This window comes from Bactrocera neohumeralis, unplaced genomic scaffold (genome assembly GCF_024586455.1).
Source record: "Bactrocera neohumeralis isolate Rockhampton unplaced genomic scaffold, APGP_CSIRO_Bneo_wtdbg2-racon-allhic-juicebox.fasta_v2 ctg1905, whole genome shotgun sequence".
Classification (NCBI taxonomy): Eukaryota; Metazoa; Arthropoda; class Insecta; order Diptera; family Tephritidae; genus Bactrocera; species Bactrocera neohumeralis.
In genome coordinates, this window is record NW_026089887.1 from 1696 (window position 1) to 18364 (window position 16669).

The 16669-nt window shown below is 57.7% G+C and overlaps 3 protein-coding genes across 3 annotated transcripts; all 3 read right to left on the reverse strand.

Annotated features, from left to right (window-relative positions):
• Positions 1–3459: 3459 nt before the first annotated feature.
• On the reverse strand, positions 3460–4102 carry LOC126766614 (ATP-dependent protease subunit HslV-like). The gene is given in 3 exon segments (XM_050484365.1): positions 3460–3642; positions 3645–4009; positions 4012–4102. Coding segments are annotated over 3 exon segments (639 nt in total).
• Positions 4103–5501: 1399 nt separating this feature from the next.
• LOC126766616 (uncharacterized) lies at positions 5502–5852 on the reverse strand. Its single transcript, XM_050484366.1, has one exon. It carries the CDS (start codon positions 5850–5852, stop codon positions 5502–5504), a length of 351 nt encoding a protein of 116 aa, XP_050340323.1.
• Positions 5853–8715: 2863 nt separating this feature from the next.
• On the reverse strand, positions 8716–11275 carry LOC126766617 (uncharacterized). The gene is made up of 3 exons (XM_050484367.1): positions 10438–11275; positions 9576–10393; positions 8716–9336 (listed from the first exon to the last, which is right to left on the reverse strand). The coding sequence occupies exons 1-3, from the start codon at positions 11273–11275 to the stop codon at positions 8716–8718; spliced, it is 2277 nt and encodes a 758-aa protein (XP_050340324.1).
• Positions 11276–16669: the final 5394 nt, after the last annotated feature.

The following is a 16669-nucleotide window of genomic DNA, read 5'->3' on the forward strand; positions in this document are numbered from 1 at the left end:
CCTCCCTCCACCGCACCCGCGGCCGTCGTCAGCATCGTTGTGGCACGGGCTGTAGGAGCGGGCAAGCGAATGCACACACTCACGTCCGCCGAAACACCGGTGCGGTAGTCCTGCAGCTTGATAATCGGTACGCGGCATTGGTCATGCACCTCCAGTCTCAGGCAGGCGCTGTGACACAGCAGCAGGTGGTCAGCAAGATCGTACAGTGCCTCGAGCTGGCGACGCTGCCGCAGCAGGGCTGCATCCGTCGTTGTCCTTGTCCTTGCTGCGAGAGATATCTTTGCGGGTGGCGTTGCCGCTGTACCGTTCACTTCGCCAGGAGGCGCCCCCCCTTCGCTCTCCATTTCCCTCTCCTCCTTTTTTTCATGGCTACCTGCGTAGGCCGCCGCCGGCATCGCGCTCCCCTCCTCGCCCGGGACACGCGACGCTTCAGCCGACGGCGCGGCGGAGGTATAGGAAAACGGAAGACCCAGTGCCACACACAGATCCACGTCGCTGTAGGGCAGCGAGAGCCCAAGGGCGTAGCTGCCGTACAGGACGATGTCACGCTGGGCTACAAGGCGGCGACGAGGGCAAGTGCCGCGCTTCCCCGGCAGCTGCGGGACCTTTTTCTTCTTCTCGCGCCCTCGTCCCACATGGCCAGATGCATCGCCATGCGGGTCGTCGTGTTGATGGAGGTGGTGGTGATCGCTGTTGCCTGCCTTTGCTTCTGCCTCTGCCTCTGCCTCGGTGGGCCACAGGTCGGCGGCGCAAGCGGCTACCATCTGCAGGAGCTTCTCTCGCTGCTCCCGCTCAGCGGGGCCGTAGCGCCGCGTAGGCCGAAAAGTCGAGGAGCTCCTGTGAGAAGCCTGCCTCCGTGAAGGCGTAGGCCTCCCCTCCTCCGCCCATCGTCCTTGGCGCAGACGCCGGCAGCCAAGGAGGAGGCGGTGGGTGCATGATGGGCATCGCATGAAAGGGCCCTGGAGAAAAAGAGATGGGCCATGAGACGCGACCAACGCCCCTGCGGCTGCTCTGCCTGTGAGGATGCGCGGAGGGCTGCGGCGAGCACAAGGCCACGACAACTTATCGCTCGCTTTCACTGCGGTGGTGGTAGCGGTGGTGGTGGTGGCAGTGCGCATTCCCTTGGAAGGCGGCCATCGCCTCGCGCTGCCGCTGCTGTGGCTGTTGCGCCCGATGGCCACAAGAGACGTAGGGGGGGAGGAGGCGGCGGAGAGGCACAGTGCCCTTTCGCCTGAACCGGTCGCTGCTGCCGCTGCTGCTGTTGTGGTGGAGGAGGCGAGACTGCCGTCGCCGCCAGCGTCAGAGACGCCACGATTGGAAAGGAAAAAAAAAGACGATGACAACAACATCGACGAACTTGCCACCACCCGCCTCCAAAGAAGATGAGGAGCTCCTCGCTTGGCCCTCGCGATTGCCCTTCTGCTGCAGTTGCGCCACGGCGGGGTGGCGAGGGTGATACTCGGGAATCGACTTCTCTCCTCCCCACTTTGGCCTGCGACAATCGCCCAGGTCTTCGAAAGGAGAGACGAGGAGAAAGAGGAGGAGAAGATGGACAGTGATGGTGGTGGTGGTGGCGCGGCGATAGCGGTGGTGGCTTCAACGTCCGCGGTGTTTGAAGCTGTCGGTGCCGCAGAAGCACCTTCCACTCTCTTTTTGCCTCGATTGCCGCGCCGAGCCATTCCTACACGATCGTTGCTCTTTCGTTCCTTTTTTTCCGTCGTTTCTTTTTTGTTTTACTTTAAAATTATGAGCCGCTTTGTCTTGCCCCCTTCTTTCTCTGTTGTTGCTCCGAATCTGCGCTCTCTTCCTCGAAGCAATCGGAAAAACGTGTTTTGGTTTGAAGAAGGCGAGGAAGTGAAGGAAGAGGCAAGCACACACCAAGAAAAAAAAAAAAAGAAAAAAACAAAAAAAAAGTGCCAATGTGTGTGTGTGTGTGTGTGTGTTTTTTGAGTTATGCGTTTAATCGAAAGTGTTTATTTGTTAAAAAGAAAAAAATAAAAAGAAAAGAGAAAAAAGCGACGAAATCCGTCTGTTCAAGTCTGTCTGTGTGTGTGTGTGTGTGTGTGTGTGTGTGTGTGTGCGGTGGTCTTAGTTTTTCTTTGGGGTTTTTTGTTTGTTTTTTTAGTCGGTGGTGATGTAGGAAAACAAAACTTAAAAACAAAAAAAAAAAAGTGTACAAAAATAGAATAATAATAAAAAAAACAGAGTGATGTGTTGTTTGAGCGAAGAGAGGGGACTGAAGGAAACGGTCACCACACAGAACGCAAAGGACGAGTGAAGAAGAAGTACAAGGAATACTGTTTTTTTATTAGTATTCTTGTTCACTTTCCTTTACGAAATAGCGGTGACCTTAGACGAGGAGCGTGAACTTCTCGTCTGTGGGGAGAGAAGGAAAGGGAGGAAAGGGAAGGAAAGGAGAAGAGGAAGGAGAAAAAAAAAGGAAAAGGGGGGAATTCTTCCTAAAGCCTTTCCGTTTTCGAGAAAAAAAAAAAAAGGAGTGACAGGAAGGGAAGAGAAAAGAAGGGTGAAAGAATCATTGTGTGCTTGCATTCGCGGCAGGCGTCGCAGTTCCACCATCATCGTCCCTTCCGCCACCGATATGCAGCGGCACCGTTGCCTCGTGAGAAAGAGAGAGAGAAAGGGAAAAAAAAGGAAAAGGAAGAAAAAAAGAAGAGATAAGCCTCGTAGAGAAAAAGGAATATAGACGTCTTTGATTTTGTTTTTTCTTGCTCTTTTTGTTCGTAATCTTCTGCGTTGTTTTCCTCTTTCTCTCTCTCTATTGATGGGCGACGACAGCATTCAGTCTTTGAGGAGGGGGAGGGGAGGTCCGTGGATCTCAAACAATCTTGCATGCACGTTCTTCTTCTTCTTGTTTCTGTGTGGTTCTGTGTCTGTGTCTGCTTTCTTGTACCAGCCAGTCGGCAAGCTGGTGCACTGAAGGGACGTTAAAGGCAACGGTTGGATCGTAACGAGAGTGAGAGAGAAAGAGTGAAAAGGGAAGCCGCGCTGCGAAGCAAAAAAAAAAAAACAAAGACAAAGACAAAAAAAAGGAACAATGTGTGTGTGTGTGTGTGTGTGTGTGTGTGTGTGTGTGTGTGTGTGTGTGTGTGTGTGTGTGTGTGTGTGTGTACACGTGCCCGTGACAATACCCAAAACGACAAGAAGGGGGAAAAAAAGAAGAAGAAGGAGGAAAAAGGTAGTGGAGAAAAAAAAACGACAAAGAGGGGTCAAGGAAAGCTCTAGACGGGCTAATCAGAAGAGAGAGAGAGAGAGCTCGGCTGCGTTGGCACAACTTCTTTTTTTTTCTCTCCATTTCCCTCACTTTTCGCCTCACGTTCTGCCTACCCATGGGCGGCACGAAACTGTTCTTTTTTTTTCTCTCTCTCTTTTGAAGTCCTTCTCTTCTTCTGAAGCCTCCTCTTCCTACTTCTTCTTTCTTCCCCCACGCCTCGTCTGGTCCTACGCTTTCTTCTCTGCCGCCGCTGCGGCTTCCTCCTCGCCCTGAGCCTTTGGCGTGTCCTCGCGGGTGAGAATCTCGACATCCCACGTTCCATTCGAGAAGACGTCGATGTCCGTTGCAATTTTCATCGCCTTGCGTGCAATCTTCTCCGCGTCGTAGCCCTCCACATCGATGAGGGCGCGCGGGCGGCGGCCTTGGCGTAGGTGCCGCCGCTGCCAATGGCAATAATTCCATCCTCCTCCGGCGTGATCACGTTGCCCTGGCCATCGATCTCGAGGGTTTCATCGCGGTTGCAGACGATGAGTGAGGCCTCCAGACGGCGGAGGGCGCGGTCTGTGCGCCAGTCCTTGGCGAGCTCAACTGCCGCCCGCGTGAGCTGGTCGGGGAAGTCGTTCAGTTTGTTCTCTAACTTCTCCATCAGCGCAAAGGCGTCTGCGGTGGAGCCGGCGAAGCCAATCACGACGTTCTCGTTGAGTTTTCGCAGTTTGCAGGCGCTGCTCTTCGCGACAATGCGCTCGCCCAGCGTGACCTGCCGGTCGCCAATTAAATAACTTTGTCGCCTTTGCGGACGGAGAGGATTGTTGTGTGGCGGACCTGAACCGCGGCCGCGCTGCGGGTGCTGCGGGCAATTCGACGAAACATCTCTTCTCTTTTTTTCTGTTGTTCTTTTCTTTTTTAGTAATTAGTTTTTTCGTTCAATTAAACAAATACTTTTCACTCTTTTTTCTCTTTTTTTTTTTTTAAAGCGAGTCACCGGCGTTGTGTGTGTGGTGTGTGTGCGGGTGGGTGTAGGTTTGTGAGTTAACAACAAAAAAAGGAAATCAATAGAGTGTGAACGAACAGCGTCGACAAAGAAGAAGAGGAAGACGGTGAGGAGGTCAACACAAGAAGGAGTGAAGGGCAACGAAATAGCAAATCCAAAGGAAAAAAGGACCGACAACGGTCTGCAATCGGCGGATACAAAAAGAAAAAAAAAAAAAAACGAAGGGAGAAAAAGGATGATCGGTTTCCCTGATAGTAGATACAAAAAAAAAAAAAAAGGAGGAAAAAAAAAATGAGAGAAAGAAAAAACATGGTAGTCAGTTCACTCGCGTGCATGCATGACGTCTTCTGCTTTTTTCACTCCTCTTGTATTTCTTGTTTTCATTTCCACAAATTGAAGCCGGAGAAAAGAAGCGGAGTGACTCACAAACAGAGCGCAAGTCCTTCATAATTTCCTTCGGCACTCTTTTTTGTTTGTTTGTTTGTTTGTTTAAGGCTGCTAACCAATGGGAAAAAAAAAAAAAAAAAAGGAGGGTCGCACCTCCCTGAAGTTCAACTGCAAAAAAAGAAGCAGAGACCGCGAGAGAAAGAGAGAGGAAGAGGAAGAGAGAGAGATCAGTCACTCTCTCTCTCTCTCGTGGTGTATCTTCTGTTCTTTCACCAGAGATCGTGTGTGGTCTCCCTTCTGCTCTCGTCGTTTGTTATCCTTTTTTTAAGTTCTTATTCTTATTATTCTTATTATCCGTGGTCGTGTTTTTGTTTGCTGCTTGCTTGCGTGACCGCTCTTTTGCGTGGAGTTCGAAGGGAGGTACGAGACGGAGATGAAAAAAAACAACCCATTAGAATAAGAACAGTAAAAAAAAAGGCAACAGGAAGAAGAACGAGAAGGAAAGACAAACACAAAACAAAAAGAAAAAAGCGTCAACGAAACGGTGGCCTCTTTTTTTTGTCGGTGACAAACAGCCAGACGTACGCACAACACGTCGAAACGAAGAAGAGAGCATCGCGCTCGCTCTCCCTCTCCCCTTCCCTTTTTTCCTTTGCCCTTTCTTATTTTTCTTTTTTCAAAGGAGAAGGCCGCACCGATCGCATGTCAGTTCGTTGTTTTTTTTTGCTTGTTTTTTTCTCTCTTTCTCTCTCCTATTCTTCCTCCGCGCGTACGTCGTACACCGCAAAGGTCGGGTGCTGGTCCAGAAAGGCGTAGAGCAGCTCCCAGAAGTGGAAGACCTCTCGATGTGCTGTTGCGTCTTTGTCGCGCGGCGGGTGAGTAAGATGGGGTTCACGTGCCACTCCTGCACCGCGGCGGGACGGTGTCCTCCTCGAAGTATGGCAAAAAGGCGCAGAGCCGACTGAAGAGCTTCGCTGGCTCCGTCGCGCGTGGGTCGGCCTCCTGCGGGAACCAGCCCTTGAGCTCCGACCTCTCGCCGCTGACGAGGCACGCGCAGACATGGGACCAGTTCTCCACCTTGCTCGGGTCGTCCAGCACGCGAAAGCGGCGAAACGCGACGCGGTGGTTGTCGGCGTCGACGAAGCCGCCGGGGCTGACGATGACAGCGTCTGGCTTCGTGTCCTGAACGTTCGTGGCGCCGGTCTGCGCATCCATAAAGAGCGTGGGGGGGTCGATGTACATGCCCTCCGTGAGAAGGTCTGGATGTTAACCAGCTGCAAGGGCGAGGTCACCGTCGAAGGAACAAGGATCACGGGCAGGAAGTCAGGCTCGCGGTGGACGTCAGCATAAGAACTGGGGTCCAGGAAGCCAGAGGTGAGGTGGGTCGTGCGGCCCAGCAGAGATTGTTCGGCGGCGGGGCAACAAGAAGGAAGAGCTTGTGCTAAGATATCCACCCGCCCGTCCAGCCGCGGCCGCTGACCCGCCCCGCCAACCGCCGCTGGCGTTTCGCGTGACCCGCGCCGGCCGTGGCCATCGCGAGGTAACGCGCGTGGAAGCTCTTCGCCTCGTGGCGGCCCTCCGCCCGCCGAGCCCTTCTGTGTCGCACCCGCTCTCCATCCTCTCCATCCTCGATGTGCTCGCCCGTTCTCGTTCTCGTTGTCCTCCTCCCCTCGTAGTCGAGCTCGCGGCCGTCTTCGGTGCGTCGCGCCACGCTCCTGCTGACAGCGTTCTTGGTGGAGGCGAAGGTCGGCGCCTCTGGCATGGGCCAGTAGCTCTCCCGCTCGGTGGTGCGTTGCTGGAAGAGATCAGCGATCCGTTGATTGAACTCCTCGTCCGCGCCACGTAGGGCCTCGACGAGCTCGGAGAGGGGAGGTGACGGTGGAAAGGGAGATAGTCCGTCGCGTCGTACTCGCGAGGAAGGGCGTCGGTGCCATCCATGGCGGAGATCGCGTCGACAATGCTCTCCCATTGCTTCTGCTGAGGGGCCGGAAGACTCATGATGATTTTTGCCCTCTTTCTGTTTTTTTTTCTTTTGTCCTTCTCTTTTCTTTCCTCTTGAACGTCCAGCGATGGCAACACGAAATGCGGTGACAAGTTCCTTTTACGTAGGCAGCAAAAAAAAAAAAAAAAAGAAATCGGAGAAACGGCAGAGTGTACAGTTGCGACGCATGCAGGACCTTTCTCAATCATCCTTTTTCATGGATGTGTATATGTGTGATGTGATGCAAAAGGTGTTGTGTGAGCGTCTCTATTGCATTTCTGGTTTTATTTTGTTTTTTTTTCTTTTCCGTTCGCTGGGTGTACGTGAAAGGATGTAAAAAACCTCATCCTTGTGCGAACAAAAAAGGAGAAGAAGAAGACGCTTTGTTTCGTTGACACAGCAGACAAAAAAAAAAAAAAAGGGAATGGCAGCAATCATCACCGCCGCCGACAGACTGACTCACGCCTGATCCAGCAGCCGCAGCTGTAATTCCTGCAAGACCCACTCTTGGGCAAGCACGCGCTTCTCCAGAGCGTCCCGCTCCGCTGCTTCTAACATTAGGGCAGCCTCCAACCGCCGCGCGCGGGCCGCAGCATGACCACTTCGCTGCCGGGCCCCGCGTCACTCCCGTTGGCGATAAAAGACGATGGGTCAGCGGTCGAAGAGGCCGCTTGCGCTCCACTGCTGCCGGCGCTGCCGACCACCAGACGGTCGTGGCGGTTCTCTCCTTCCCCATCTCCAGCTTCACCGCCCGCCGCCGTCATCGTCAGGAACGAGGAAGAAGGAAGGAGGAGGGGAGGGCAGGGGGAAGAGAAGGAGAGCGCAGGAGAGGGGCCAGGGGAGCTGTGAGCGCTGCAACGCGCTGGCGGAGGACGCTGTTTTCAGCTTTGAGGGCCGACACCGCCGCACGCAGTGTGTCCACACTCGTCAGGATGCCTTTCGAAGACGGCGTGTGTGTATCGGCCGCCCTCGCCACGCCATCCACACTGCGCGGGCTTCGATTTTCAACAGACGCGTGCGGAGGCGCGGCGGAGGGGGAGGAGGGGAGGAGAGAAGGCGAAGGGCAGAGAGGAGAGAGCCTCCCCTTTCCACCGCCGCTGCCGACAACACGATTTCGCCAAGAGACAGACTCGGGCTCCTGCATGGATTCGCCCGGGCCCGCGGGATGACGCGACGACAGCGGTCGCCGTTGCGCTCTCCCCTTCTCCTCCCTCTCCTCGAGATTCTCCTCCGCGGCAGCGCCATCGTCATGGACGAGGGTCTGCTTCCGCCTGGGCTTGTACCGCAGAGGCTGTGGGGGCGGTGGAGCAGGCATGTTTTCTCTCTCTCCGGTGACAGCGACGCAGGCCGGAATGGACCTCCGGCTTGCGGATTAGAGAAGCGGAAAAGGTTGAAAAAACACCAAAAAAAAAAAGGACAAAAAAAAGAGAATATACACGCCTTTAGCAAAATCTAGGAAGAGAGAACAGAAAGAAAGTGAAACGAGGTTCTTTGCCCGGCGACAGTGGTGAAGTTGAGCCTTTATGCTCGTCCTTTATCAGGAAGTGGGTTTTGTCATGTGTGGAGGGTATAGAGAGAAGGATGAACGCAGAAGTGAGTGCAGTAGGGGAGAGAGAAATAGATTAATGAAACAGCAGAAAAAGAGAGGGGAAGAGCCGACAGTGTCTGTCTGCATGAACGAGGCACACACACACACATACACACACACAAGTTCACCGGAAGGCTGACCTCGTGACAAAACACTCTGTTTTTTTTTCCTCTTCTTAATTTCGTTTTCTTTCTTGCGCTCGCTTGCTTTTTAGTAAATCTTTGTTCCAGTGCACTTTTGTGCACAATCCACTAGTCGGTTCACACCGGAAATGCGAAGTTGAAAAAAAAAAAACAGGAGAGACGGAACGCCTTTACATCAAGGAGATAAAACGAGGGAACAAGAATAGAAAAAAAAAAAGAGCGGTGATAGTAGACTCAAATAATACATGTTCAGCGAGCCAAAAGTGAGGAAAAAGTGAACGAGCAAAATGGCTGAAAATAGGAGAAGCGCCAAAGGAGGACGCAGTGAAAACGCACGAGAGAGAAAGAAAGAGAAAGAGAGAGAAGAGGAACGGACAACGAGGAAGCGAAAACTCAACGTGTGTGTTTGGTTTGAAGATCAAAGTAAAGTTTGCCACTGCCTTTAAAGTGCTGTGGCTCAGACGATGACGGCAGCGGAATCATCGGGCGGGATACATAAGGGTCGAGCAGGCCCTGTGGAGCGAGCGGAGGCGATGGCGGCCGCACTTGCGGCGGTTGGGCGGGTCCTTTGTTCGCCAGCGATGGAAACATCGGGTCCGGCTTGTTAAACCGGTCCTTGTCCGCGAGCTTCTGCAGCTTCTGCTGCTGGCGTTGCGCGTACAGAGAGGTCGTTGTCGGGTCCGCAAGGGAGTCCATCGCCGCGCTCCGTCCGTCGCCACCACCACCACCACCACCACCACTCGCGGGTTGGTGTGCTGCCGAGGCACTCCCTTCGCCAGTCTGGTGGTGGTGGGAGGCTGGGCTAGTCGAGGAGAACGGCCCACCGTCGCGGCCGTGAGGGGTGCCGTTTCCGCTCCCGTCTCCACCACCACCGCCCGCGCCTTGCGGTCTCTGGAGGCTGCTGGCGGGCGAGAAGGTTTGATCGTGACCTGCCAAAGGGTGCCTCCCGCTGTTCCCTGTCGAGTCGGGGCTGAAGACACCGTGGTGGTTGCCGTCACCCTCTTCCTCCGGTCCCTATCCGAGGGCCGCCACCGCCATTGCCCATGCCGCGCGCGCTGGTGCTGTTGGGCTCGCGGCGCTTGGAGCGTGTCATCGCATCGAGCACCCCCAGTCGCGTCACAAGTGCCGTCACCACACGGGCGAGCGCGAGCCACTGCTGCCGACGCTCCCGGTCAAGAATGGTCAGCTCCACAAAAGCGCAGCGCGCGGCGGCGACGACGCGCCCGGCGACGTTGTTCTGTCCGCTCGCCTACCACCACCGCAGCCGTCACCGCCTCGCTGGCCCCGCCAACTGGATAGCCGGAGAGGCCTCGCTGCTCAGCCGTGTTCCTGCGCCCCGCAGCTGCCATGAAAAAAGGACGAGGAGCCCTTCTCCGCGCCATCAAAGGCGGTGCTGCGGTGGGGAAAGTGTTTGAGAATACGGCGCTGGCGCCGCGTGCAGCCGTCGTACATGTCTTCCTCGTCCTCATCGTTGTTGGCGTCGCCGTCCGAGCCAGCGCCAACGCGGTCGTGGGCAGCGGTGCTCCCTTCGTGCTCCGGCTCCTCTCCTTTCGTGGCACTGGCTGCGAGCGATGCGAGTCGTTTTCGCCGCCCTTCGATCGCTCTAGCGTGCGGTGCCTGCGCGCGTACTCATCCGCGTCTTCGTCGTCGTCCGTGTCGGCGCCGATGTCGGCCGGAGCCGGAATCACCCCTTCCGTCACGGGATCCTCGCGCCAGAAGTCGGCCTCACCGCCGGCGAGCGACTGCTCTTGGTCCCGCCCGCGCTGCTCCTCCGCGGTGCGCACCAGACCGGCGTCTCGATGGCTGGCGCCCCCTGTCGTCCCGTTGTGGTGGGATTGGGTGCCCGAGATGAAGGAGGCGCGCTTGTGCCCGCCGCCACGCTGCCTGCCCCTCTTTTCGCCCGCCGCGCCAGGGACGCTGAGGACAGAGTGGTGGGAAGTCCGTGGCGCCGCCGTTGTGTTGTTGACATCGGGTTGATTCCCCAAAGGCGTAGCGGCAGAGGAAGAGGACGTAGAAGACGAAGAGGAATCGCTATCCTCGCCTCTGTCCTCCTCCTCGTCGTCGACGTCGTCTTCGCCGCCGGCGCCGGAGGCACTCGTTAGGAGCCCAGTATGCCGCTCCGCAGCCGGCGCTCCTCCTTCGGGGTTAGGAGGCCAGAGCGCAGCAGCCGCAGCCGCCGGCGTCGCTCCATCGCCCGCTCCTCGGCGTTGGCCACCTCCGCCGTGGCGGCCTCGAGCTCCGCTTCCTCGCGTGCCCTGCGTACTTCGTCCGCCTCGTCGTCGTTGATGTCCCCGTCTCGCGGTCGTGCCCCGCCGCCGTGGAGCTCTCCTCCTCCATCACTTGCGGGCACGTCCGGGTCGCAGAGACCGAGGTAGACGTCCATGTCCGCCGGTGTGTCATCGGGCGTGGCGTGGTGGCGGCCCAATAAAGACGCGACGCCGCTGGCGTCCCGCTGTGCCGCCCGGCTCCCTTTGGCAAGAGAGTGACGACTGGTGTTCGCGCTGTGGCTGCCGACGCCGGCTTCGTCCTTTCCCACAACGGAGACAGTGCGCTGCGAATGACGAAAGCCCTTCTGTGCATCGTCCTTTCGGTTAGTGCTCAACAAAGGGGAAGCGGTCGTGGGCTTTGCTGGCGCCTTGGTGAGGACCGTGTGGCTGGAAATGACGTAGGTGCCTTTGGCCTCAGGGAGCGGGTCGGGCACCCGCGAGGAGGTTGGGCAGAGAACGCCGCGGAACTCCTTCTTCGGCACCTTCGAGGTGGCCTCGGGGGAGTTCGGGATGCTAACGGCCGCTGCCTCACCAGGGGTGGCGTGCTTTCGCGTGTTGCCCTTCTTCGCTCCTTTCTTCTTCGCGATGGCCGAGACCGCGGCGGGGGTGGTGGTGGGCAAGAACGGCTCCGGCCCGTTGCAGCACCGTGCGTAACCGGTAAAAAGCGAAGCAAGCACCCAGAGCATGGCGGCGTGGTTGTACTGCTTCACGCGGTCAGAGGGGAAGAGGAAGTCATGCAGCTGCTCGCCGGTCGGCGTCGGTGTGCCAGGGCCGGTTGTTCGCGTAGAGAAGCAACGGGGGTAAAGGCCGCCGCTGCTGAAGGCAATAAGGAGCTGGGCGAGGTCCGTGAAGACAGGGTCAAGGGGGGTGCCGCTTGGTCGGCGGACGTCACGGGTCTCGGCGGCGACGTCGCCTTGTCTGCCCACCGGCGCCGACCTCCAGCAGAAGGAGCTCGTCAATGGCATCGCGCCGACGCCGGCGCCACTGCCGAGGAAGTTCAAGTAGTTGTTGACATTCGCGGAGACGTTGAGGTTGGCCACGTCGCTGCCGAAGGTAGTGGTGGCGCGCCTGCCGGCGGAGCGAGCGCCGCCGGCGCCGTTCGCGGAGGCGGACACGAGGGGGCATTAAAGGCGTAGGGAATGACACCAAGCGCGTCGCGCTGATTTCCAATCTCAAGAGCACGGACCGCGCGTGGCAAAGAGAGGCCCGAGTGGATCGGGCTTGCCGACTCCGACGTGGTGGTGGTGGTGGTGGTTGTCTTGGCGGCCAGCAGGGCCTCTGCAGGCGCGCCGCTTCCAGCTCCGCGCCCCACGGGCCCACTGCTACCACACTCGAGACGCCGCCCTTCTCACCGGCCTTCACTCCCTCCCGCTCGCTCTCCAGGTGGCTGGCATCGCCCTTGCGGCCCGCACTTCCTCGCTCGTGCTCTACTCCGGATCCGTTTGTGGCTGCCTTGCACAAAAGCCCTCTTGCGGCGGTTGCGGCGACTGTTGCTCGTCCGAGTTGGGTGAAAACGCGGAAGTGGTGATGGGACTAGCATCCGCGCAGATCATGAGCGCCCGCTGCGTCTCGAACTGTCGTAGCAGCTCGCCGACAAGACAGCGGAGGGCAAATAGCGTTAAGTGGTTCGCGGGGCCCTCTGGCTCGGCCGCCGTCGCAGCCGCTGCAGCGGCGGCGTCTGCCTCCTCCTTCGCTGACTTCACTCTCTCTTGAGCGCAGATCTGATGCGGGCGGAGCTGACACCTTCGTTCTGCGTGTCTTTTGCACGATTCTCCGCTGCCTGCTTCGACACTTTCATCGTCTTCCGCGGCTCGAGCATCTTGACGGGGATCCAGAAGGAAAAGGGGACAATGTCAGGCTCGTCGAGGCCACTTTTGTTGCCGCCGAGAGCCGCGGCGTTGCTGTTGTTGTCCTTTCGGTTCGTCGGCTTCTTTGCGTGGCTCACTCGACGTTGCTGCTGCTGCTGCTGCTGCTGCTGCTCCTCTTGCTGTTGTCGGAGTCTAACGAGCAGCTCCTGCGCCTCGCGGCCTCCGCCGCCCCGAGCCACGTTCGTCATGACGTAATTCACCCAGCGGAGGAGAAACTTCTCGAGGACCGCGCTCACCGCCTGCTGCTGCAGGAAAACGGAGGAGAAGCCGCCCTCCTTCCCTTTGCCCGCGGACGGCTTGGCGGTGGTGGAGCCCTCTGGTAGCGCGAGCACGGACCAGTTCGTAATGGTCGCCACCGGTGACGAACTCTCCTTCGAGAGGCCGCCGCGCTCTTGGACTGCCTTCGGCAGGGAGGAACCTCGCCGCACCGCCCGTGACAGGACGTTGTGCTAGCACCAAGCGGTTCGCGAGCTCTCGCTCCCACCCCCGCAGCTGTCGTCCCAGCTGGAGCAGCGGCGCTGACACGGGCGGGCAGAGCACCTGTGGACGAAACGTCTTGGCCAGCCTCTCCCACCGTCGCGCGTGCGTCTGGAAGAGCGAGGCGCGCTCCTTCGCCCTTTTCAGTGCCGTGTGCAGTACGGAGCACTCAAAGTTGTAGCTATCCACCATCTGACTGCGCAGCGTCTCGTTCTTGAGCGTGGCGGTGGCGTGCGTGGCAATCTCGTTTTGCAGCTGTGCCCTCAGGGACTGCATATCGCCCTTGTGCACCTCTGCCTGCGCGCGCATGTCGCGCTCGAGGCCCATGACCGTCTCGCGGAGGCGGTGTGCGCGGCCCGTCAGCGTGATGCGGCGCCAGCGGAGGAAGCAGGCTACCTGGCGGGCGCGTTGCAAGACGTTGTCGGCCACCGCCACCGCCACCTCTCGCGTCCGCGTCGCTTGCCGTGTGGGCGCGCCAGGCAAAAAAGATGCCACGCAGACGCCCTTGCTCGACCCGGCGCTGTGCCATCTGCATCACGAGCCGGCTGCGGCTCACCACCTCCTTCAGCGCCTGCACGCGGGAAAAAAGGGTGGCGTTGTCGTCGCGTGCCGTCTGCACCTCCTCGCACCACAGGCGAAAATCGCTGAAGTCGACCATGGCGGAGTAGGTCGCCGCCCCCCTGGGCAGGGCGTACAGAGGGGCCACGCCGTCCTCCTCCTCGCTCAGAAGCGCGCCCCCCTGTCCGTTGGCGTCGCCGTCGAGACGGTGGACGACGAATCTCGTTGGCTCTGCTGCCGTTGCGGCGATTGCCGCTGCTGCCGCTCTTTGCGTGAAATCGCTCGGCGCGCCATGTCCGCGGAGATGAGCTGCGGGCTAAACACGGCGTCAAGGATGGGCAGCCTCAGCATAGACCACAGCGGCGCCAGCGTGCTGTCCCGCGTCAGCACTTCATTCAGCAGGTAGCACGCAACGGATACGAGCAAGCGGTTCGGCAAAAGGTGTTCATCACGATAGCTATGCGCGTTGCCGTGCGGGCCGAGGGCAGTCACGCGGGCCTCCTCAAAGCTAACCTTGGCCCACTGCGTGAGAGACTTGAACCCGGAGTCTGCAAAAGGAACGGGAAATCCGGTCGTGAAGTGCTCTCGCTTTCCCTCAATGGCACTCCGCTGGCCCGCCGCGACCGCAAAGGTGGGCTGCTGTTTTGGTTGCTGTGTTTGCTGCTGCTGGCGGCTGAAGGCAGCCGCCAGCGCCTTCGCCGTCTGTGCCGCCAGCCGCGAGGAGGTCAGTGAAGTGGTGGTGGTGGTGGTGAGGGACACGGGAGAGACTGAAGCCGCACCACCACCCGCCGCCGCTGCGGTAGCCGCCATCTTCGAGGAGAAAGCGCGGAATTGTTGTCCACGCCGCATCGGTGGTCCTTCGCTTTTTCACGCGCACTCAGTTTTCCTTCCGCGGCGGCAACGTCCGTGTCAGGGGCAGATGTCGTCGTCGTCGCCGCAAGGATGGTGCCCGTCGTGGAGGCACCCAAGTGAGGTGATGCAAGCAGATCCGCAGAGCTCACTGCGCGCAACCCCTTCACGCCGGCGGTTACTTTTCCAAGCTCTTCCTCGATGTAGGCCTTCACCCGGGCCGCCTCTGCGCGGTTGCTTGCTTCCTTCCGTTGCGTGATGTGCTGCATCGCCTGCGTGGCGGCGTCAAGGCTGTCCTGCACCTGAAGCTCATGCTGTGTACTGGAGGTGAGTACCGGTTCCGATTGGTGGAGCAGTTGCTCGAATTGCGAGGTGGGAGTGTACTTCTGCATCGCAGCTTTACCCGCGTGTGTATCGGACAAAACGAATCTTTTTGTTGTTGTTTTTTTTTTCTAAACTCTGTGTCATCGAATGAGTCGGTGAAAATTTTTAAAAAAAGAGACAAAAAAAAAGAAGGTATGTGTTTAATCGCTTTTTTATATTACTGTTCATTTATACAAACGGCTCCTAGCAGTCATCAAAGCGACTCACAGCGGCTCTCCTCGGCTAAACGTGAAAGGGTCTTTCTTTCCTCATGTAATCTTTTGTTTTTTGTTTTTTATTGTTGTTGTTGCTTCTGTTATCGTCGTGGATCTTCTTTTGTGTGTATGTGCGAATGCGTGTACTTTTTTTTTTTTGTACTCTCTTACTCTGTGCGAGTGTGGATGTGTGTGTGAGTGTGTGTCTTTCTTGCTTGCTGTTTCTTTCTCCCTCTCTCTAAGCACTTCTCCAAAAAAAAAAAAATGTGTGTGTGTGTGTGTGAAAAAAAAACTCAAAGAAGAAGCTCTTTCTCTCTCTCGCTCACGGAAAGCCAAAAAAAAACGCGAAAAGGAGATGGCAGTAGAAGAGAAAAAAGAAAGAGAGAGAGGGGAAGCGAGTGAAAGCACCGGGCAAACGAACGCACGCTTAGGATAGGGTCGAAATAGGTGATGGGAAAAAAGAAAAAAAAAAGCAATTGAACAACAAAAAAAAAGAAACAGAGCTAAGGCGTTGTTTTTGTTTTTGTTTTTGCTTTTGATCCAGTAAAAGATCATGCGAGGCGCGAGGCGAAGAGAGAAAAAAGGGGGAGGAGAAAGGGACAAGTTCCCCTCCCTCTTTCTGACACTTCTTTTTTTGTGTGTGTGTTCTTTGTCTTCTCTGCGCTCAAGTGTGGTAGCGCCATTCGACGTCGGCCATCGGCACGCGACTGATGTGTCGATCCTCTCGCCGCAGCGTCTTGTCAATGTCCACGACGTCAGCGGTTGGTGCCGCGCCGTGGTGGCCACCTCTGCTTGGCTGCGCGGAGGGCGCCGCCGCCGTCGAAGGAAGAGGAGGAGGAGAAGAAGGAGCAAAGGCCGGGGACGCGCAGGACGGTCCACCGCCGTGTTCTTTCTGCTTCTCTCGCTGGTCGGCGGCCGCCCCGCTGACGTCCTCGCGCTCACTCTCCGATTCGCTGTTGGGGTTGGCGCTCGCCTCTGGTTCCGCTGACTTGCATCCACCACCACCGCTGTGGCTGTTGCTGCTGTTGCTGGTGATGTTTGGAGATTGCAGATCAGGCATCTTGGCTGCAAGTGGAGAGGAAGAGATAGGGAATGGCGGCTCCTTCAACGACGCCGCGCATGTCCCGGGGCAAGAAGCGGCGGTAGATCATGTCGCAGACGTCGGCCTTTGGGTTTGGCACTAACGCCGGCAGCTGCGGGAGGAGCCCCGTCGAGGAGGTCCGCGGCTGGCCTCCGGTCTCCACCTCCATCTTTTCGTCGCGTTGGACCACAGGAGACGCGCCTTGGTCGCCGTTGCCGCACCGATCCGCGTCGGCGACGCTGTGATGGACCGGTAGTGGTTGCGGTTGTTGCGAGTTAGTGGAGAAGATGCGGTCAGAGAGGGAGGCGGAGAGCACCCCGTTGGTTGCCGCGACGAGAAACGGTCCGCGCACGTGGTACGTGGACCCAATCTCGATTCTTGGCGCGGCTGGCATCGCGCTCCCCCGCCGGCAGCGTGTGATAGCGCGGCTGTCCCGCTCTCTCTCCATCCCACTCCTCAGTCTTCGCCTCAAAAAAGGGGGTCGCCGACCGCCCGGAGTGCGCTTCCGTTTTTTGGACGGCCGCATGAAAAGGAACAGCGCTTGCGGTCGTGTGGGTGGCGTTGTGAACTGCCGAAAAAGAAGAAGAAGGAATAGAGAGCGGAGCCATGAAACGGTCCTGAGCCTGGAGGAGAGCCGCGCCTGAGACAGGCAGAAACACATGCGGAGCC